We start from the raw sequence: 24,542 nt of genomic DNA on the forward strand, positions 1-24,542 counted from the left end.
GAGTATCATTATTAGGCATTATGCGGTCATTTGTTGAATCAGGATAAAGGTAAACTCCATCTCCTTCGCAGATATGAAGAAACATTTTATTCCGAAGAGATTCGCATGAGGATTCTGAAAGTAACATATTTTCCTGGCTATTATGATAAGATGAAACTTTCCTTTCACAACCCATGAAGCTGACAAACACACACACAAGAGAAGACAAATAGAGAAACTCTTAGCAACATGATGAAAATATCAAAAGAGCGACATGCATAAATTACACAAGTTGAAACAATCCACAAATTGTCCCACAACAGTAATGAGCGCAAAGTGCAAAGCGACAAAAAAAAAATAATGGAGAACATAGGACATTTTCAAGCTTGGATACATACCTAGGTAATAATAATATGTAGAAGCAACATTTAAATCTTGCATAACACATATACATACGAAATACATGACATACAATATTTACATATGTGCATCTATATATAAGTTAGATTTGCACATACTCATCATTCTAAATATGAAAAATATCATCATTTATGTATTGATTATTTTTCGTTAAATATATATATATATATCATGTTATTAGAGCATCTCCAACCCATTACCCCATTATGGTGTTGCACCAACACCAAAACTAAAGAATCTTAGCACCATATTTTTTTTCCATTCCAATCACAACACCAAAAATTATACCAAAAAATATATTATTTATTATTATATTATTTTTTTAATAAAATAGAATATTCTATATCCGATCCAGAGTTTCGCCAATTTATTCAAAGCGAAAGGAGAAAAATTTACAAATCAAGAGCACAAACATCCGAACATGGAGAACAAGGAGAAGGATCTCAATATCGAGCATCTCAGTTCCAAAGATCTCAATATGAAGAAGAACATAGAGAAGGAGCTGAAGATGAACATCAACGATCTCAAAATCCTTCACAAGATTATAGACAATATTATGACTATCTTGGCGGAACTGGGAATAATTTTTAAAATTATTAGAAGTATGTTTTAGTTTGTCTTGTGTTCTATATATATATATATATATATATATGCATGTATATATATTGTTTTCCATTTTATGTTTGATGTATTTGATTTTAATATTAGAATGTAAGTTTGTAATATTTTAATTATCTTTTGTATATTTAATCAATTTCAATGTTAATTTTATTTTCTTATAGTGTAGAGTAAGAATTTTCACACAAATTAAAATAAATTATATAAAAAATTAATTATGAAATATTTGAAATTTTATTTAAAAAATTAAATTATATGTGTATTTATAATTTAAAAAACCCAATATAAAATATAAACCAAAATAATACTCATTTGTTTATATATATAAATATATATATATAAGATATAAATATATTTATCTTAATAAAAATATATATATATGCCGTGTGAACAGTGCACGACATATGTGTCGTGGCACTGTTCATAAATGGGTAAATGCGGGTATTTTTGGAGTTGGATTGGAGCTGAATTTGTGCTCTCCACGGCATATATTGCCGTAATCCCGTGTGATTGCAGTTGGCCTTACACATCTGACTATATATATATATATATATGTGTGTGTAAAACATTATCATTGAAGAGCCTATATACCTATCACATATGTTACATAAAATAAATATGTGTGCACCTAATATAATATAAATATATAGGCGGTTAAAAAAAACATTACAAAAGTTTCCACATACATGCATATACACACATACAACAAGTATATATAATATGTATATGCACATAAAAGTAAATGGTACCTAAGTTTTTGTTTTTGTTTTTGTAAAACAGAGTATGGCCCTTTGAGAGAAAAGTAAGAACAAGAAGCATAGTGATTTTATCGAGAAAAAAAAAAGGGTTAAGAAAGTAGATTTATAATAGGCAGGCTAGAATTTCTTTAGGAACAAGAAAATGTGATTTTTTTTTAGCTTGTATACTTATTTAGATATTAAAAAAAACTGCATTTTAAATTCTTCTTTTTTTTACATATGCACAACCATATAAAATTATATAAGATGTTTGAAAAAAAAAAATTCACCATATATACGTGTGTATATATAGTTTACTCATATATAGATTTTTTTTTAGTTACGAAACTTCTTTTAGAAAATCAATATATTATATAAATATATATATGGTTTTTTAGCATACATGTGTATATATAGATTTTTTTTTTACCTAACTTCTTTTTTAAAATTAAAATGTTATATAAATATATATGTATATAAAGTAAAAATAGGTTTTTTTAGCATAAATACGTGTGTGTATATATATAGTTTACTTACGTAACTTCTTTTTAAATATTAATCTGTTATATAAATATATATATATATTACGTTCTCTTTAAAAAAAATATATCATTCTTTCAGTACATATACATATATATATAATTTACATAGTTTTTTTTTTTCTTGTAGTTACGTAACTTCTTTTTTTTTTATCTATTTCAAAATATATATATAATAAAAGTCATTTTTGAAGATATTTCTATGTTAGTATCACATATTTGAATTTAAAAAGTATTTAAATACTCATATTTTGAACATACTTCTATTTTAGTATCATATATTTGAATTTAAAAAAGTATTCAAATAATCACATTTTGAAGATAATTCTATATCATATGTTTAAATTTAAAAAGTATTCAAATACTCATATTTTGAAGATTATACATATATATATGGTCCATGTACCTATATATATGTGTATACTAATAAATATATATACGTATGTTGAGATATATTTGAAGAAAAAAAAAGTTGCAAGCTATATATACATATAGCATGCTCACATACATGCATATACTCACCCAACCTATGTATAAAAAAAATGGGCACCTTGCTTACATATTATATATATATATATAGTTCTTAAAAATAAATAAAAGGCAACCTACTAAATACATTCTTAAATAAAAAGTATGCTGCTTATATATGCACATAAAAAAAAAAAAAAACACAACCAGCCAAATGTATTGGTTGTATGTTTGCCTATACATATTGACAATATCGATTACTATGGTATTTTAAATTATTATTAATTGGAAAAATGAGTGAACGAAAATCATAACAACATAGTTATATTATTTGAAAAAAAGGAACTACAGTCCTTGTTACAAGTAGCTAAACAACAACCTTTTGCCAAAACATAAATTCCCTTATCCAAAGCCAAATATATCCAGTCTACTTCAAAATATGGTACTAAGTAGGAGAGGGTTGGATCAATCTTAAAAAAAAACTAAAAAAAAAACAAAGGGAAATAGGAAAACAAACAAAGATAAGAAAAAGCTAGGTTATGCAACTCTCTCCAGCATGCTTGGAGAGAATATCTTGAAGGTCTTCAGAAATACGAGTGCTTCTCCACTTCTCTGGATCTACAAATTTGTTGCGCCAATTAGCAGCATCACTCTGATAGATGGTAACCAAGGAACACAAGTACCCCACGTGACCTTTAAAAATAGCCAGCTCTTTCTTGGTATTCAAAAGTTCAGCTTGCATCTCATATTGAGATTTCATATTAGGGTCATGGTATGTACGTCTTTTCTTTGGAGGAATGGGAATAGTGGCCTCATTATTTGGTTGATTTTTCTCTGAAGAAGAAGAAGAAGACATAACAAAAAAAAAGGAAAAAGGGAATGAAAATGGAGAGCACTGTTGTGGGAACAAACAAAAAAAATACAAGGATACTGTTATGAGCGTGCTACTATTCGTAGATATTTAAAGCATAGAAAAAGTGTGCATGGATGCTAAGTTATGATTACAAATCTATAACAGAGGTGAACAACCTAAGAAAATAGGTAGAGCATGCTTGGAGTACTAGTTTGTCTTTTGTTAAAAATATATATATATATATATACAAGTGAACGAAATCTGAGAAGCGCACATTATTATTTTATTCATAAATATTAAAAGAACATATGCTCATTACAAAGGAGCCTGCTAAAAGGTTGTCATAAGCTTATCATAAACATAGTACTCATGCAAGGGTTATAAGCTACGTAGCCATGTGTGCCTCCAAGCAGAACAAAACCTTCAAGGGCGAGGAGGACCAACACCCTGAGAAGACGAAAGAAAATCTAATCCTGACATGGGGACTTCAAACATGTTGTTAATAGGAGAATACTGGGGAGCGCTAGGAGTCACGAGTGAGACAGGATGCTTCACATCAAGGTAATGACGGAACCATACTTGAACCTCATTCTTCAAAAATTCTACATCCTTATCGAATTGAGAGCGAAGAAGCTCTATCTCCCTATCACGTTCTGCGTGGATGCATCTCAATTCAAAATCTTTCCTAGAAAGTGTAGCATAAGCATGGAGAAGCTCAGTTTTCAAAGAAACCATTCGAAAGGACATTTCTTCAAAGCGATCATCGAAATCATCAAGTTGTTGACAATGGTTATGACATTCAAACTCCCTAACACGAGTAGCATCATTAGTGTTTGCTAGAGAACGTTCTAAGGAATGGACACGCCTACGCAAATCATGAGTGAATTCAAGGTTTGAAGGTTGAGAAGGACTACTTCCCGAAGACATGACCACAACAAGAATTGGGAAATGCTTGAAAGATGTGATTCAAGACTAATACAAGGTCATGCGATTCAAGACTAATACAAGGTCATATTTATAGATATTTTTTTTAAAGGACATCTAGCAAGATATAATGTGGTGAGACACTCGACAACAGGAGATATCAAGAAGAGTCTTTGCATGTGTAAAAATGCTGCGATTATTTTCACACATGCAAAGGGGCTAATGTTGAAGCGTAAAATAATAGATAGGGTTAAAAAGGGAATTGTGCAACAATGAGAATGCCCATGATACATAGCTTTTATTACAAGAGTGCCATGAAGGAAGTTTACAGAAACAAACAAGTTTTGCCAAATAACACGTGTTGCATTTTAACTTTCTCTTGCAAGCTACGTGTTGCATCCTAACATTTTCTTGCAAGTTACATTTTAGCTTCTCTAGCAAGCAACCCTGGCCTATAAAAAGACGACCAACAGAAGCAACAGGAGACAAAAAGGAAGGAAGATAAGATCCACACTTATCATTAGCATGCCTCTCCATAATCTAGCTCTTCTTAGCCTAAGCCAACTTTCTCAAACAGACTAGATTGATCATCATAACTTACACCACGCCTACTCACCCTAACATATATAGATATATTTTCAACCTTGCATAACCTTGCTTACTATAAGATCGTATATATTTCCAACATTGCATAATTTAGCTACCACAAATGTACATATATATATATATATATTTTCCAACCTTGCATAACCTAACTTGCTACAAATTCATATATTGGCATAATCTAGCTTGCTACAAAATCACTACAAGCTAGCTATATTCAGCAAAATAAACATCTTAAGATAGAAAAAATTTATACCACAAATCTCTCTAAGCTCTTTAAGCGATAGAGATGATGGGTTATGCTTTCTTTATTGTAATCTTCTATTAATAATAAGAAGACAATTCTTGCTACCGTGGACGTAGGTAATAATCGCACATATATTGCTGAATCACGTAAATGTGTGTGTTTTTTATTTATTTATTCGTCCTGAGCATATATCATCGATAGTTTATTATATTGTTTATATTATTATTAAATGTTCAGTTATAACTCTTGAACAAAGAATTACACTTTTGATGCCCTTAATGCATTGGATATTTGTCAACTGCCACATAACATTCTGTGGTGTAGTGTGAAGAAAACCCTTTTTTACTTGGCTACAAATAATTTCATTTTGTTTTACTATGTTATGTTTTCTAAACTCTTCCAGCGACCGCTCAAGTGCAAGACTGTAAGTAACAAGTACTTGCTTAAGTATATAAATATTAAAAGAGTTTCCATACATATAATTAAAGAGTGGTCCTTCTCATTTCTGCTTTGTGGAGTTGGGATTATCCCTCTTATTCTTGGCGTTGCCATGCAATTCGGAGGCAAACTTAGAGGCCTTCCCAATAAAATCAGAGACCCATAAAGATATCCGCTCAGCTGTGTGCTCAGCAACACCGCCTCGTCCACTCCCTGCTATTGTCCCATCATGCGTAGCTGCGGTAACCAATCCCAATTCCTTTTGTTTCTTCTGCCATTAACAACACCACTCATAAATCATCAATATGCATACATATATTTATAGATAAAAAGAAAAAAAAAATCAGAATAATCTTACCAGCTGGGTCTCCCTCTCACCATCTTCTTCACTATCTGAAATAATAGGAATTGGTATAACCCCCAGTGGCAGTACACAAATTGGTCGCTCTAACAAGATTGCGTTCTGCAAAATTGGCTTTGTTATATTATTATTATTATTATTATTATTAGCTTTAGCTTACGGATATAATGGCCTAATATTATAACTTGCTTACGTTAAGGAGCAGAGCAGTTTTAAATGCATATGGCTGTCTGAAAGCCACTAAAGCGGCGGATTGGGAACCCCCTTTCTCTTTGCTTCTGGCACTAAGAAGAAATAAATTATATTAGTAGTAATTAACTTTAAAAAAAAAAAAAAAAAAGAAGAAGAAGAATTCAAGTATTTGAATACGTACGGCAAGAGCTTAACGTTTTCTACTGTTCCACAGTAAGAGAAGAAGTCAATAAGGTCGTCAGAAGTGGTGGCGGGAGAAAGATTAAGAACCTGAATAGTCAAGTTCAAGGAGAGGGTTGCCATTGCTATTGCTATTGCTATAACTGTAACTCAAATATCCATGAATTCATTCACATCACATATGCAATTATATTAAGAAAAGCAACGCAAGAACGAGAGAGAATCCAATTCCCCCACTATTAATTGGAATCTAATCCATCCCAACTTTATCCATACATACAAATCAAATCAGTTACAAATAGAATTTTTTAAGTGGACCACACCACATGTATAACGCTAATTATATTTCAACATAATTATATATATTCATTGATTAATATAAAACTATAATAAGGGCGTGGCGTGGATGACTGGGAAATAAAATTGCGATTAACTTGGTAAATGTCACTTTATTTGATTTTATTAACTATTGAATTTTACTATTAGATTTGGAATTTAAGATTAATATAACTTTTATTTAATGATTTATCCGTACACAAACATGTCACTATTTAGGCACACGTATAGAAGACTAGAGTGATTTAGAAACCATAAAGATAGTTGTACAGTTTACTGAAAAATCATACAAAAAAAAGTGGTACAATTGTGTGTGTGTGTGTGATTTTTAGCGAATGTGAACAAAAGTTACCCTCAACCCATTTCCAACCTCGATACCATCTGGCCCATGAGGCTAGCCATAAAGGCCCAATTTCTGAAAACAACAAAATTCAAGTATCTATGCTTCTAAGTCTATCATAATACAAAAATATGCACATTAATGTTAAAATTTTAAAAAGTATACCTATGATTCTTAAACTCTTCTTTCTTTTTTCTTACTCTCTCTCTCCCTTGCTCCATCAATTGAGCGTTCCTTCCACCCAATAAAATCAGATCAAATCAAACACCACCAATATTGTCAAAAGCTCTCCCTCTCTAAACAAGACCCAGACCAATATTGCATAATTTTATAGTTTTTTACGCAATTTTTTTAGATCTCAACCTATAAAATATATAGAATTTCAAATGAATTCCATGTGTTTTTATGCAACCTTGATGGTTCCATCAAAACAAAAAATTGATGTATTTTGATACTACATCAATGTTATTTGATGCAATTAGAGATGTATGGAGTATGCAGATTTTAAAAAAAAAATACTAAAATTAAAAAAAAATCATGTCAAATAAATAATCAAGTAAAAAATTATGACTTATCAAAATCTATTAAAATTCATCAAGGTGGAATCGAATGTGATCGAAGTTATATCAGAAATTATCGAAATTGAATTGAATTTGTGTTCAAAAATCAAATTTTGATGAAATCATCGAAACTCATCGAAGTTACATCTTTCATCTAATTAAAGACAATATCAATTGCATCCAATTTCATTGTTTAACGGTGTTAATAGTGATATGGTCGGGGTCTTGGTTTTGGCATAGAGAGAGGAGAAATCAAGAGAAATGGATGAAGGATGAGATATTTTGATAATATTAGTGGTGTTTGAATTTTTTTTTTTTTTTTGGGGAGTGGAAGGATTGCTCGGTTGACGGAACAAGGGAGAGAAAGAGTAGGAAAAAAAGAAGGGAATATACTCATTTGGTACTTTATATTTTTGCAAAGTATAATTTTGGTACCCTCTGTTTTCAATAATGTTCATATGGTATCCTATATTTTAAAATTGTACATATTTGGTACACTAAACTCAAATTTGATAGATAAAATTTTATCAATTTAATCAAACTGCTGTCAATTATGTAAGTTACAAATTTAAATTTAATTACATAATTACATATAACTGATGACAGTTTAATCATATTGACAAAATTTTATCTATTTAGGGTACCAAATATGTACGATTTTAAAATATATGGTACCATATGAGCATTATTGAAAACAGAGAGTACCAAAATAATATTTTGCAAAAACACAAGGTACCAAATGAGTATATTCCCAAAAAAGAAAGAAAGAAAGAATGAGGATAGTACGTGGGGAGGGATAGTTTAAAAATATTAGCATATTTTTAAAATTTTAACATTAATGTGTATATTTTTGTATTAGGGTACACTTAAAGCATAAAAACTCAAAACTTTCATTAAAATATTTTTTTATTTTTTTGTGTGAGCTGGAATGCATTCGTGGACAATTGATTGGGTATTAAGGATTTGAGTGACGGAGTAGGGTGGGTCAGGGTCAGGGGTATTAAATGTAATTCTAGAAACTTCGGGAGGGAGAGAAATATAAATATCAATAACTTGAAAGCGTTGGGAGAATTAAGAAAAGAAAATAACAAACACAATCGTTAAAAAGGGTGTCCGAACGAACTCCAAAGGAGTAGAGGAGAACAGAGGCCGGAGACTTTTGAGAGTTGAGACTGACTCAGAGAAGAGAAACGCCGCTGAGCGTGGGTTTGAGGGTGAGATCTATGAGAATTCATTGATCTCTGTTATTCTATCGTCATTTCTTTCAATCTCATCGGATGTTTGGCTCACTCATCTAATCTTCACATTTCCTTTGTGTTGTAGGGTTTTGGCTATGGCGATCCACGGGAGGAAGATGATGATTCCTGGATTTATAATTTTTTTGGTTGGGTTTTTTTCCTTTCAGATCTGCTCTTCTTCTGATGCGGTAAGCACACTAGTCTCGTCTTAACTCTTTTTAGAAAATTCATACGATCCATACTGAAGTCAAAATCCATATCTCTTCTTTTGCAGATCTTATACGAATCGTTTGAGGAGTCCTTTGAGGGCCGCTGGATTGTCTCTGAGAAGGACGAGTACAATGGTCTGTAATCTTCTCTGCTTTTTTCCTTTTTTTTCAGTAGATGTGTATCTCCTGCCTGTCCCGTAACTACAATTGTTACACAATTATATAAATTTCCTTTTAGCCTACATTTAGGTCTTGCTTAGATTTATTATCAATTTTTTGTTTGAAAAATAAAAATGGAGGGAGAAACGGATAGAATAAGTTATATAGAGTGTATAGACTTGTACTTTTCTATGGCTGCATGCATTATTGTCCAAAAGCTTATGTTTTATATTACATTATTAATCAATATTTAAGTATCAAGGTCTATTGCATGGTTAGGCGAGACGTAAGTGTCAAATATTAAATGTTTTAAAACTGCAAGTTACCAACTTTTGTGTTCAATCATTATGTGATTCAATTATTTTCACCAAAAAAAAATAACAAAGTGCAAGTTACCAAGCATTAATTATCAAAAGATTCAAAACCAACAATTCATAAAAAAAAAAAAACATGTCAAAATATTAGAAATTAAAAGCTGGTCTCAAGCAAATGGAAATTCAAATCAATCCCCTCCCCAATTCTTCGTTTGTGTTCAGCTGCTAGAATTGCATAATATTAAATTTTGAACTCCTTTTTGGGGTTTAAATGATATGTTTGCCAGGATGACCTAAATCTAGACTGAAGTTTTCTTCTATTGAGCTCAAATTTAACTAAACTGAGAGAAGTCTCATTATTACTGAGGTGCATCCCTCGATAGGCGCCTTCCATGGGGAGGTGTTGTGTTCTCACCTATATGCTTAAGCCTTGACCTTGAGGCAGTTTTAAGAAGCCTCGAGTTTAGGTGAACCTCAAAAAGGATTTTTAAACAAAGGTTTTAACTCGCTTTTATTGTATTTTAAATGATTCCTTCCTTGTTGTGCTTCTTTTTTGTTCTTTCAAAGCGTTCGTCCATAATACATGCCTAAACTGTTTGCCTCATTTAAAATTTCCCCAGATTATAGTAATTTATATTTCCCAAGGAAATGCATTGTTATTTTCTATCTCTCAGGATAGCGTATCAGTATCAATATTGATCTGTCAAAATTTGTTTGCCATTCATCTGTTTTTCATTCTGTTAGATAAGCAAGGCAGTATTCTTCTTAGTGCTTTAATGATGCATCATGCACGAATGTGGTGTTATCTTATTTTTCTCATTGATATTTGGACAATCATACTTATGGACTTACAAGCAATGTGTTCATGGTGATTATTTTGGTAATTTTGTACTTCCGCGGCATGTTTGATATCACTTCAAACAAATTCATTTACTTCCTGAATTATAACTTTTGTATTAATTTATTTATTTCAAAATTGTTCAATGTTTAACCATATGAGAGTAGAGGTTGCTATTTACAAATCTTGCAACAATGTTTTAATGCAAATTATGTCATCTCTTAAATAGGTGTATGGAAACTCTCAAAGAGTGAAGGACATGATGATCATGGCCTTTTGGTCAGTGAGAAGGCTAGGAAGTATGCCATTGTGAAAGAGCTTGATCAGGCTTTGGATCTCAAGGACAAAACAATTGCTCTGCAATTTGAGGTTCGACTCCAAAATGGGCTAGAGTGTGGTGGTGCATACTTGAAATATCTCCGACCCCAGGAGGCTGGCTGGATAGCAAAGGAATTTGACAACGAGTCTCCATACTCTATAATGTTTGGACCTGACAAATGTGGCTCCACTAATAAGGTTCACTTCATTCTCAAGCACAAGAACCCCAAGAGTGGGGAGTATGTTGAGCACCATCTGAAGAGCCCTCCATCTGTTCCATCAGACAAGCTCACACATGTATACACTGCAGTATTGACTCCTGACAATGAAGTTAGGATTCTAGTAGATGGTGAGGAGAAGAAGAAAGCAAATTTCCTTTCATCTGATGATTTTGAGCCCCCATTGATTCCTGCAAAGACAATTTCCGACCCAAATGATAAGAAGCCAGAGGACTGGGATGAGCGAGCAAAGATTCCAGACCCAGATGCTGTGAAGCCAGATGATTGGGATGAGGATGCACCAATGGAAATTGAAGATGAGGAAGCTGTGAAACCTGAAGGGTGGTTGGATGATGAGCCAGAGGAGGTTGATGACCCTGAGGCAACAAAGCCAGAAGATTGGGTTGACGAAGAGGATGGTGAATGGGAGGCACCAAAGATCGATAACCCAAAGTGTGAAACAGCTCCTGGTTGTGGTGAGTGGAAGAAGCCAATGAAGAAGAATCCTGCTTATAAAGGAAAGTGGGATGCACCTCTGATTGACAACCCAAATTACAAGGGCATTTGGAAACCTCAAGAGATTCCAAACCCTGATTATTTTGAGATTGAGAAACCTGATTTTGAGCCTATAGCTGCAATTGGTATTGAGATCTGGACAATGCAGGATGGTATTTTGTTTGACAACATCCTAATTGCTGCTGATGAGAAGGTAGCAGAATCTTACAGGCAATCTGCATGGAAGCCGAAGTTTGAAGTTGAGAAAGAGAAGCAGGAGGCTGAGGAAGCAACTGCTGGTCATTCAGATGGTCTCTCTGACTTCCAGGTAACTATATATACTTGCATATATTTATTTATTATGTTGCATTAATTTCATACGAAGGAAGCTAAAATGTCTATTTGGTCCAATAACTGCAGAAGAAAATATTTGACGTTTTGTACAAGATAGCTGATTTGCCATTCTTGAGCTCATACCACTCGAAGATTATTGTGAGTAGCAGCACTTTGCAACTTGTTGTTATGATCATCTTTTTAGTCAAAGTTGAATGGTGTTTTAAATGCTGAAATATTGTGTTTGTCATGCAGGAACTCATTGAAAAGGGGGAAAAACAACCCAATATTACAATCGGGGTCCTTGTTTCGATTGTGGTTGTGATCCTGACCGTGTTGTTCAGAATTCTTTTCGGTGGCAAAAAAAGACCGGTAGGCTTCCATCCATTACGTGACAATTACAATGTTGAATTTTTTAATCTAATCTTGGTTGTTTTGTTCATAGGTGGCAAGTAATTCTGAACCAACTACTGCGGCTGCCGCCCCCGAATCTTCTGACAATCAAGGAAGCGGCAACGAGAAGGACGATGAGAGTGAGAAGGAAGATGCTTCTGCTCCACCACCCCGAAGAAGGCCTGCCAGAAGGGAAAATTGAATATGGAAAAATAGAGTTTGCCGGTTCTCGAAAATTTTGAGATAGGACATATGACGTGGATTTTTTGCTTAGCTGTATTGTAGACAGTTTCAACTTTTTGAAATTGGATTATTATAATTATATCTGTTTATCAATCGTACTTGAAAAAATTATGCTTCATCTAAAGATTTTATTTAGCGTTGCAATATAGTTACCATTCGAAAAATGAAGCAAAATTAGCGGATTTGGTTTTAGCGGTATGGGTAAATTCGATGATTAAATTTTAGGTCAAAAATAGGTTAACTTGCTAATTTTTATGTCAAAACTAGGTTAATCTACTAAATAAGTAAAAATAAACTTAACTTATTTATTTAAAAATTAAAATAATAAAATATTATTTTATTTTGGAGATTTTTATGATTATATTACATTTTATTTTAATGTGTGATTACTTATATTTTGAATTTAAATTTATGCGGGTATAAAATATGTTATATTGGTTAAAATCATTTGTTTCAACTCATTTATTACTTTTATTTGATCAATGTGGGTCAAATAAGTTATAAATAGATCCAAAATATAAACGGCTAGTAAGATTAATACTATCTGAATATAATATGTTTAACTATCGTATTAAATGTGTCGTGTCACGGGTTAACTTGCTTATAAACAAGTCGTGTTCGTGTTTATATTTTATGACACGTTATGTAATCATATTGTGTTCGTGTTGAGTATAAATATGTCGTGTCGAAATCATATTGATTTGAAACCCAATACAAAAACACATTGACATTCCTAGTTTTATCAAATTTTATGCAAAATCACTGAAATACTTCAAATTATTGATGAGCTTCATTTTGCAACGCTTTTTTGCTTAATTTGACTATCGTAGAGTATAGTTTTAGCATCATTTTTTGCCTTTAGGACTATTGCCAACCAACGCTTTTAATCTCTAAAATTATGTTTTGATGGACCATCGCAAGATCATTGCAAACTATCATTTTTTGTCTCTAAAATAACTTTTCATGGGATCATCGCATACTATCGTTTTAGCCGATTTTAGAGTCTCCAACGGAGTGTCAAAAATGTGATGCATTGTTATATTTAGTACATTTTAGTAAAAGTATCACTCCAATAATGTTCTAATAAGTGTGCCAAATTTGGCACAAACTAAAAGTTGTGCCAAATTTGACACAAGATATAGTATGTGTCAAATTTGGCACAACAATAAATGTCTCTTTTTTATTTACCATATTACAACTGATATATTAATTAATAATTAATGACTAACTATATTGTTTTTTTATTCACCTTTTTACAGTATAAAATGAAAAAAATATTGATTTTTGTATATTATCAATAAATATTAAATGAAATGTTGACTTTATTAAGTTAATTTGCATCTTGTGCATTAGAGCACAATTTCAAATATTGATCCAAATATGATATTGACTCATTTTTTGTGCCAAATTTGGCTCAAAATTTATATCTTGGGTTGAAGATGGTCTTAGATTTTTAGATCTTAATATCTTTAAGTTCATAATCCTTGGTTTAAGTTTTAAATCATTAAAAATAAAATAATGATGACATTAATGGGTGGTTTTATGGTGAGGGGAATTTAGTGTTAATGATGTTAATAGGAGCTATGGAAAGTGTTTTTTTTTTTTTTCAATGGGTGGTGTGGTGTAGTGTGTTCATGTTGTGCTTTGTCCTGCTAGAGAGAAGAGGAAGAAGGAGAAGAATGCTTGGGAGAGTTGACTTTGAATGGGAGGGACAATTATTATTTATTTTTTTTAGAAAGGAATTGAACTTCGCATTTTTTTTTAATTATTGGTATCAGAAAGCATAAGGTCTCAAATTTCCCTTTTAAAATGGTATATGTTATAGATGATTTATTTTGTTTTTTGAAATGGTATATATTAGAAAAATATAAATTACCTTAATGGAAATAGTAAAAATCCCTTACAATAGTACAAATAAATAATTATTGATTAAATAAGGTTACAACTCTATAACAAAAGATACATAAATATGAAAAATGATAGAAGAAGATAGAAAATACAACTCTATGACAAAATGATACAAATAAAAGAGTAAATAGAAAATAATAGAAGAATATGAAAAGCATTATAATAAAAGAAAAAGAGCAATGAAAGAATACTCTCACTTACATCACCAAAGTGAAGAGTATTGATGATCACCAACTTGAACAAGGTTTGAAATTTTTGTCCAAAAATTTATTTCCCCCTAACTCAAGCACTAAGGGAACTCTCACAATTTGCAAATAACTTTGTGGAATTATCAAGTCTCTATGTGTTTTCTAACTAAGTGCTCTAGTGGATAGAAAAATGGTATCTTACAAGTGAGCAATAGACTCCTATTTATAGAGTTTAGAGACACACTTTGAATTTCAAATTCCACCAACCTCGTGGTTGTTACCAATGATTAATTGGATGTTTATGAAATTAAAAATGAGATTTTGAAGTTATTTGAGTTGTTAGAGTCGTTCAAGAAAATTGGAAAATTTTGAAAAATTGGCAGCCAGCATTTCTGGCCGCACCCACAGGCATTTCTAGCCGCGGCCGTAGCTCTGTCACCCAGGGCGCGGCCACCAATGCCCCTGGCCGCAGCCGCTGGCCTTTTTTAGCACACAACTTTGTGCTATTTTTTTCAAACGATTTCAAACAATTCTCAATTGATTTTGTAACCCCCAAACACATTATTTAGGTAGTTTCCAATCGTCATTTCACTTATGACTTTAAGAAATTAAAATTAAAATTATGTAACAATAAATCTACACAATAATGAGCAATATTTTAGAGTTACAAATTTGTTATTAAAATTGTAACTCCCAAATATATTACACATTTGTATTACACACTATACAAAATGTTGTAACTCTCATTTGTATGTTACAACATGTCACATGTCACACACTCTGTCAGTATATTGTAGATGGGTTAGCCTAGGCTATTTTACACTTGGGCAGAAATTTACAAGGCCAGCCAGATTGTGATGTGTGTATTATTCCCATAGCCTAATAAGAATTTTAGCTTTGTCATCAGCCTGTAAGTTGCGGGAGCTTTGGTAATAAATTAGAATAACACTATCAAGAATTGCTAAATATCTCGGTGCATCCGCATCCAAAATCAGTCACGAGAGTATACATTAGCTTTGTCTATAGTTTGTTTCGTTTAGTTTTTACATTATAAATATCTTAAAGAATAAAAAAAAAAGCTAAACTAATTCTCGTTTAAAAACCTGAATCATCAGCCACGAACAAAAGAAAGCATCGACATTTTTTTTATTATTATTGGAATACATACACAATTTTTTATTGCATAGACAATTTCTTCAAGAGCTTATGTTACCTATACATATCAACAGCATGGTACATTTGTCTCGGGGAAAAAACCAAGGTGGGAGAGGAACAACAACATACGTCAAATGTCACGAGTCTTCATGTACATACATAAATAAACATGAGGTTGATCGCCAATCCAATTACCAAAATTGTCAAAAACAGGATTGGCAATGGATAAAATGGACTTATTCATCTGTAAATTATATAGTATCCCTCTTCAAGTAAACTGCATACTCTCAAACTTATCGCTCTTCTCGTCGAACTGCATTGGGATTAGACATCATGTCCATCATCATTTTCTCAGGTGAGTCCTCCCAATTTGTAAATGTTTTCAAGTCAATCTATACAAGAGACAAATATAATAATATCAAGTTTTGGTAGAATAGAAAAATTAAACAATAAAGATTCGCTCTAATGCAAGCTACCTTTCGTCTTTGCTCAGTGAAAAGCTCCTCTCTCTTTTTCAACTTATTTTGCCTTTCCTTGATTCTGCCCCCACCAAGTCCCCAAACTTCCACTTCTGAAATCGGAGCTTCAAATGGTAGGAAACCCTGAAATCCAACAATTTGTAATTTCGCGAAAACATTCAGAAGCCTCACGCAATTATGTTAAAAACATTAATCTGAACTTGTTACGAACATTCAAAATCAACTCAACATTAGGAATATATACCTGATCTGGCAAGAGAAAGCCATGTTGGTAAGTCTTGTCAACTGCATGATGACGAACAGTAATTCGAGCAAAATCTTCATCAATGAAAATTCTCTCATTCCCAGCAGTTCCTCCAAACCCAATACCCACAGGCTTTGGATGTGGTTCGTATCCAGTAGCATGCAAGTGGGTATAGACAAAGTTCTTCTCCTTTCCTGTCATATACTTTTTATTTAGTTCGTAAGATTTTGAATTGGCAACTCTGGGGAAAGAAACAGGAAACCAACAACTGTCATCTCATAGCATACCAGTAGATGAATAGGCGTGGAAGACTGGATGTACAGCATATATGCTTCCGGAACTTCCATAAAAGGTATCCTTATTTTCAAAACCCTGGTGTGTAAGTACACCTATAATGCATTTCTTCTCGGTATTACTACTCTCCGAGGCACCTTCCAAATGAGAAGATATCAACATAAGCAAAGGAGCTTGATAACCTTCAACATTAGACCAGAGACGGTTCAGCCCTCTTCCATGAAGAGATGACCTACGAAGTACATTAGAAGTTAAAAACAGGAATTATTGAACCGGATGAGGATAACAATAATGATATCTGCAGAATCAGCAACATTTTAAAACATATAATATAAGACATGAATATTAAGCAAAAGTGAGGAAGATTGATGCATCACCAATGTTGGAAAACATAGCAAGCAAGTGCTCAATAGTCCAAAAAAGAAATTTTCGTAAAGGGAAAATGACAAACCTATAAAGAAGGTTTTCGTCTGTTTCCTCTGCCTCCATGTTGGTTAAAAAACACACTCTTGATAGTTCTTCACTTATTGTGTTTCTCATGGTAAGGGAAATTGCCCATGCTATTCCACGTGATAAAAGAGAAGAAACACATAAATTGGACGTGGATGTCTCCCCTACTTCTGATGAAAGTGAGGATTCCGAATCATCCTGCTGCTACGACAGAGATTAAGAAATTAGAAACTGATCTTCGTGACCAATACAAATTTTTTAGGGAAAAACATCATCAGAAAACGAGACAGCTAAAGTAAATAAAAGAAAGCAAAGGCTATGCTATAATGTATAAAGAGCAAATCAAAATACAAATTCAACTGAAGATATGATGATGAAGCAGGACAGAAACAAAAACGTGAATTTATTCTCTTAAATTGAATACAAAAAATGCAATATACCTCTTGAGTGACACAGCTCAGAATTCTTGCATGGACAAATTGTGAAAAGCAATCAGGGAGGCTTGACAAAGTCGACAAGACCCAACTAATAAACTTTCCAGCAGGAAGTTGAACGTCCAGGCCTGAAAGGTTGCAATTCCACACATTCAAGTTGCTACCAACTTCAGAAGAAGTTAGAGCTGATATCACCAGATGATTGATATCAGGAAGGCATAGATTTGCTTTCATCTTTGAAGATCTCAAATTTCGAGAATCCCATACCATGGTCCAACATAACCAAAAAAACAAAAGCACATCATCGGGCAGAAGAAAACCACTAATCTTACAATCCGCATCATCAGATTCGAACTCCAAGTTTAAAGGAAGACCGGCTTTCCTTGCAGTTGCAGAAAATACTCTCAGCAAGTTATTGAGTGACATTGAGGAAGACATTCTGGCAGAACACTTGTTATAACCTTTAACAAACCCTACCCAGCTTACTCCCTCTTTTTCAGGCATAAAAAATAGGTCTATCATTGCTGAACCAAAATGATCCAACAAATCCGGAAAAGCATCAGGTATTGACGGTGCTTCACAGATGGGATTTTTGTAAGTCAAACTGAAGCATTTCTGAAAATATAACCAAAAAAAATTAGGACTGCATTATTTTGAGTCCTATCCTTTGTTTGGTAAGAGCACTGTGCTAATATAGTGGTTAAAAATCATCTTAAAGTAAATATCATGTTAAATCTAGAAACGGTAAATTATTTATAAGACACTAATTTATGTATTTCAAACATTTTTATACAAGATTTTTTGTTTTGTTCGTGTTTCTTTTTAGATTTGAAAGTCTGAAGAATTTTGAGGCCAAAAGCAATGTTCCTACTATACTCCTAAGAAAACTTGATTTTTGAGGCCAAAAACATTTCATGAAATTTTAATTTTTGAGGTCAAAATGATGCACTTGTGATACTACAACATTGGTTTTGTGAAAACTTGATTTTCGAGGCCAAATACGAAGCTAAAATCAAGCTTTTGTGAGACTATCGTAGAAGCATCGTTTTATGTCTCAAAAATTAAGTTTTCATGAAAGCATTGCATGAGCATCATTTTTTGCCTCAAAAATTAAGTTTCGAAGGACCATCGTTGTACCATCGCAGGGTGCATAGTTTTGACCTTATAAATCAAGTTTTCATAGGTTCATCGCAGGACATTAGTTTTGTTCGAAATTCTGCATATTTTCAAATCTGTAAAGAAACATGAACGAAACCAAAAGTGTTTGAAATTCATTAATAGTGTCTTAAAGTAAATATTTTATTGGGTTTAAATTATTTATTTTCAATCATTAAAAAAATCATGGTAATGGGAGGTGGGGGCGTCCTTAGAATAGATTGGATTTGCCTAGAATTTGTGATGGTGACTGAGAAACAATGATGTTGAGAGAGAGAGAGAGAGAGAGAGAGAGAGAGAGAGAGAGAGAGAGGCAACTATGTCCAAAATTATAGGGAAGGCATATTTTGCCAATAATCTTTATAGTTGGCATATTTTATAAATAAACCTTATTAAAATGCATATATGGTCCATTTAAAAAATAAAATGCATATATGGTCAAATTTCCCTTTTAATTTTCTCATCAACAACAGCCTACATATCATAACAGACAATTTCATCAAATACTTCATGAACATTAACAAGTTACTTGGCGGTTGCTTCAGAGACGTCTAATCAACATTTGATTTCATTTGACCTCAAACTCAAAGCTAAAACAATTCCAATTAATTTTCCATATTATTTTTTATGATCCAGCATCCCAAACGGGGCCTTATAGCATTGTTATGGACTATTACTCAGCAAGTAGCAACTCAGATATATGCACATATTCATATAATTCCAATTTTTTTCTGTAGCCGAATCGAAGAACTAGTACTATTAAAAAATGTATTTTAAATCAGGAAGTTAGGGTTTTGAATTACCTGAAGAGACTGGAGGGAAATTGAATGAGAATTAGGATCGGCGAGGGTGCAGAAAGTGGTGTGAAGAGCAGGGAGAGCCCCGGAAGAGGCAGCTATGGACTCCGCCTCCCGTTGTTCAATCGACACGCTCTCCGTCGAGGATGAAGCACCCATCGCCTCCGCTGACAGTTCCTATTCTTCCAACTCCGGAAATTTTTGAAATCTTCTTATGGTTTCCAGAAAAGGAAAGATTTCTTTTCTCAGATAAAATCAATTATTTATTTAGTGGGTACCCTTATCACTATCACCTGCAATTGAGATGAGATCAGATCAGATAAGGTGGAGTAAAGAGAAGACAAAAATATATATTATTATAATTATGTGAATAAACGACATGTCGTTTCTACGAACAACAAAGAATATTATCTCATGGCTGAGAGAGGACAAAAGTATATGCTATAATAATGTATAGAAACGACTAGTCGTTTTAATAACAACAAAGAATAATTTCACATGGCTGAAGAATGGAATATAACACCACAGTGATTTTCTTTTAATGAACAATTGTTAAAGTGAACTGGCTTTTTGGGGTTTTTTTTTCATAGATATACTTTTTTTTAACTTTTTTCCAATCCCTGATTTTTTTTCTTCCAAAATACTACCTTAAGTTTTCAAATATATAATTTTTAAAGTTTTTTATTTACAAAAATACGGTGTTAAAAAAATAACTAAAAAACGATAATTGAACAACAACCAGACATCAACTCACTGCATACTAACACATTCAAAAACAACTAAAAAATAACAATTGGACAACAACTAGAAGTCAACCGATTACATACTAACACGTTTTAAAAAAAATCAAAATATATGTGAAAACAACTAAACACTAATTAAACATCAACACAACAATAAAACAATCATACATAAACTTGAATAACTATGCATAAACTTAAGCAACTAAAAAACAACACAAAAGACGAAGAACATGCAAAAAACGTAAAAATGTTAAAATAATCACACAAAAAACATACATAATTTAATTAAACATTAAAAAAAATGAAAATCAATCTATCCATATGTTTTATTTCGTTTATAAGAAAATAATAATATATGTTTTATAATTTATATTCAATATAATATAATTGTTGTAGAAGACAAAGCTACCATTTTGTCTTTTCCTTGCATTAAAATTATTTCAAATTAATAAATGGTTTATTTGCTTTAAAATTATTTCTTTTTCTTGGGATTCGAGCAAAACTTACAAATGCTTTTTATTGGTGATATTATTAACCCACCGTTAGCCTATATATAATGATTATGTCTCATCGTATTTTTTTTGTTTGAACAATATGTAAGATTAATATAAATCTAGATGCATTGACAATCTTAATATACGAAATAAAACTGTATAGGATTGTTACAAAAATAAAGGAGATCGATTAATTATACCTCCAGCCATTGATTTGATAACCTCGATCTAAAGTCTTTAGTCTACAAAAGAAAAACAAAAGAGAATTAGAAAGGATAATGGACTTCCAAGCTCTCACTAGATCTTTAGATGGAGTATTAGAATGGGCATTGAGTTTGGGGACCAGAACCCTATATTTATATAGGTGAGACATTCCATCAAGGTCTTTGCCATAATTAATGTCAAAATATTTGACATTCAATAGGATATGAAGTATTGGGTAACTCAATATTGAGTAACTACCTTAAATGTTGACCATATTGAGAATATATGTTAATTAATCTCAATATTGACTTTAATCAGAATCAATTATAATTAATGGTTTCTGGTAATTCTAATTAATATAATAATATATTCTAATATTCTCTGACTTGGTCTGCATTTAATCTAAAGTACCACTTAAGCCTAATGACTATCCTTGTTAGGCAACAAACACATGAATCATAGCGATAGGTCATCTTTTTATGACGAGTATTATCTTCCATGTATTACAATGCATTTATTACTCAACAATAAACTTTATGTGGCGATGAGACTTAATGAATAAACCCTATTGTTACACCCTGATTTCGAAAGTGGAAATCTTGATCTTGAAATTCAGGCTCGTAAGGTGTAAGCTCGAAATAATCATAGTCGTCATGTAATCAGCATTAATGAGAAAGTCAAAGACAGTCTCATTGAGCAGTAAATGTGACAACATCGGAATTAGTGAGCTTGGAAACTACGTAGTTTCGGAGGTGTTCCGAGGTCATGGGTTAGGCTCGAAGCTCACAATAGCAATAGCTCAACACTTGTAAAAATCTCCTGATTCAGTTCCTGCCATCAGGTAAGACGGTTCGAGCTCGAGCATTGTAAGCAAGGAGAGGATTATATCGACAACGTTACTCGTTGAGAATATAGGCGAACCAAGGTGTCGAGCTCGGAAGTCTCGAAGGCGTGTGAGCCTAGCGTCCAAGCTTGCAAGCTGTGTGTGAACATGTTTATTATTGTAAAATCCCTATATTTAAGGGATCAGATGTAATCTGTTATTAAATCTCAAATATCATGAGATATATATATATATATATATGCGTACGTAGTAACTGTGTGCATTTAATTGAATAACACAGATGATGGACCCGAAACGGGTATGTTTAAAAATTTATACTCGCAAGCGCACGAATCGTATTCATAGAATAGTTTTCGTGTAAGCACGAGGTCGAACCCAAAGGAGTTGTCTAAAATCGAAAAGAAAACTATTTTAAACCAAAATTAATAAATTCTAACATAGCTCCAAAGATTAATGAGAATTTGTAACAATAAAAATAAAATAAAAGATAATAATAAAGAAATTAAAGACAATATATAAACATAAATTAATAATTGTAAACAAGGTGGTAAAATAAGATTATTAAGGATTAGAATCCACAAAATATAAGTTCAATAATATTTATGAGTACATTGATTCCCAAGTTTTAGTGATAGTTAAAATAAATCAAACTATCATTTTCTAAATAGATTTATAATTTTAAGCACAAATTAATTCTAAAAAGATAGGATATTTCTTCACTTTTCTAAATTATAATTTCAAAGCATTTAGTGTAAATCAATCTAATGAAATAACAAATAAATCAATGAACATTATTTATAAGGCAAAACATAATATTTTTGCTCTAAGCATGGATGTGTACAATTTAATGACACATCTTACACAAAGAATATTATGTACTTGCACTAATGAAGAACAAAGTGTAAATATGTGCTAACAATCCAAAATACATGATATTTAAGATGAAAGAAGATATTTGAAGAAGAAAATTCCATAAACTTTGTTGCACAAAATGGGAAATCAACATACAAAATAAATAATATCTAGTTACATATTGTTTCATCATTACCTTAATAATCTTAAAAAGATTAGAAACTCATAACTAAAATAGCAAATACAAACTAAAAATTACAAACATAAATAGGAAAATTTGGAGGAGAAACCCCCAAATTTTTCCTCTAAAAATACATAGAAAAAAAGAAGAAGAAGAAGATGAAGAGAATTGAGAGGTTTTGAATGTGTAGAAACTTTGTGTAGAGTAACCTCTCCCTAAAAATGGACACCCTAAATGGTCTTCAAAACTCTCTATTTATAGCCAAAATGAGTAAATTAAAATAATCAATTTAAATTAATTAAATTGATTAAATTAATTGACTTAATAATAAAATGGAAAATAGAGGTAAATTATAGGGTGTAATAATTATATTTTTGGGTAAAAAGTGTAGAAAGTGGGGAAAAAAGTGGTATTTTTAGACATAAAGGGACAATAGTGCTTTTGGACAATTTAAGGGCTCAAGAAAAATAAAAGGCAGGGGGTTTGTTGGCTTGTTGGCTGGCATGTGCAGAATGAGAAATGGGCTGAGCACTGTTGGAGGCGTGAGATGGCTGAACCTTGGGCTTGAGGCATTCATATATGCAAGGAGATTGGCAGGGGCTTCATTTGAACGTGCTGGGGAATGAGGCAGGTGGTGGAGGTGCATGAAGGATATATGTTGATGGTTCAAGGGGCTTCGTGGGCCAAGGAGATGGGCCTGCTTTTGGTGGGCTTTAAGCTTTTCAAAAATGCCATAATATCCTTATTTCTTTCAGCTTTAATTCTTGAAAATGCCACATTTCCTCCATTTTTCTTTTTTTTTAAGAGCATAAATTCCCTACAAAATAAATATAAAATAAATCATAATACAATATTTTCAACTATAAAATAAATCAATTTAATTATTTGAAAATATTAATTATAACTTAATTTATATTTTACATTTAATTTCAATAATACAACATTTTTTTACCACTAAACAAAACAATAATTCAAATAATTAAACTACAATATATTACAACAAAATAACTATAAAAACACACAAAAATATATAAAATCAAAATAAGACTAATAAATTCAAAATTACTTAAAAACTTAATAAATCAATTAAAAACTCAAGAATTAAGCATCAATTAGCACATAAAAAGTGGTAAAATAACTCTATTTTGTAGAGTTATCAACAAATTTGTGGACTAGGCAGATTTAAACTGTTGAACCACGTAAAAAATCTTGTCTATATTGTTTGTTTCCTTAGGTATATTTTGTTTAATTGTTCTTTTTTTCTAAGTTGACGAAAAACGGCGTCAACACCTATGTTTATTCAGGTCCAATGAAGATAAATTTTCTCAAATGAAATTAAGGTGCACATGAATATGAGAAAATATCTAAATAAGAGTTTCATTAATAATTTTAATGAAAAATTACATAAGGGAAATAGAATCCCGTATATTCACTTTATGATCCTTAAATTTATGTAGTGACATGCCTTTAGTCAAGGGATCTGCGATCATTCATTTTAGTGCTTGCGTGCTTAATGACCACTTTCATTTTCTTTAACATGCTCCTTTATGGCTAAATATTAAATGTC

General features: G+C 32.0%; 3 protein-coding genes across 6 annotated transcripts; 1 reads left to right on the forward strand and 2 right to left on the reverse strand.

Moving 5' to 3' along the window:
• Positions 1–5,811: 5,811 nt before the first annotated feature.
• LOC133803411 (uncharacterized) lies at positions 5,812–6,728 on the reverse strand. 2 transcript variants are annotated; one of them, XM_062241449.1, is made up of 4 exons: positions 6,561–6,728; positions 6,381–6,465; positions 6,185–6,289; positions 5,812–6,097 (listed from the first exon to the last, which is right to left on the reverse strand). In XM_062241449.1, the coding sequence occupies exons 1-4, from the start codon at positions 6,680–6,682 to the stop codon at positions 5,888–5,890; spliced, it is 522 nt and encodes a 173-aa protein (XP_062097433.1). In that variant the 5' UTR covers positions 6,683–6,728; the 3' UTR covers positions 5,812–5,887. The 2 variants fall into 2 exon arrangements, with proteins under 2 accessions (XP_062097433.1, XP_062097432.1); XM_062241448.1 differs by having other exon boundaries at positions 6,381–6,471; positions 6,561–6,725.
• Positions 6,729–8,853: 2,125 nt separating this feature from the next.
• Positions 8,854–12,671, forward strand: LOC133805272 (calnexin homolog). Its single transcript, XM_062243404.1, has 7 exons — positions 8,854–9,009; positions 9,119–9,221; positions 9,308–9,377; positions 10,783–11,912; positions 12,005–12,076; positions 12,173–12,289; positions 12,363–12,671. Exons 2-7 carry the CDS (start codon positions 9,129–9,131, stop codon positions 12,510–12,512), a joined length of 1,632 nt encoding a protein of 543 aa, XP_062099388.1. The 5' UTR covers positions 8,854–9,009; positions 9,119–9,128; the 3' UTR covers positions 12,513–12,671.
• A 3,098-nt stretch (positions 12,672–15,769) lies between these two features.
• LOC133807445 (uncharacterized) lies at positions 15,770–19,969 on the reverse strand. 3 transcript variants are annotated; one of them, XM_062245783.1, is made up of 7 exons: positions 19,664–19,969; positions 17,712–18,320; positions 17,273–17,469; positions 16,815–17,053; positions 16,528–16,721; positions 16,281–16,406; positions 15,770–16,196 (listed from the first exon to the last, which is right to left on the reverse strand). In XM_062245783.1, exons 1-7 carry the CDS (start codon positions 19,814–19,816, stop codon positions 16,098–16,100), a joined length of 1,617 nt encoding a protein of 538 aa, XP_062101767.1. In that variant the 5' UTR covers positions 19,817–19,969; the 3' UTR covers positions 15,770–16,097. The 3 variants fall into 3 exon arrangements, with proteins under 3 accessions (XP_062101767.1, XP_062101766.1, XP_062101765.1); XM_062245782.1 differs by having other exon boundaries at positions 17,273–17,472; XM_062245781.1 differs by having other exon boundaries at positions 17,273–17,475.
• Positions 19,970–24,542: the final 4,573 nt, after the last annotated feature.

This window comes from Humulus lupulus, chromosome X (assembly GCF_963169125.1).
Source record: "Humulus lupulus chromosome X, drHumLupu1.1, whole genome shotgun sequence".
In the NCBI taxonomy this organism is placed as follows: domain Eukaryota; kingdom Viridiplantae; phylum Streptophyta; class Magnoliopsida; order Rosales; family Cannabaceae; genus Humulus; species Humulus lupulus.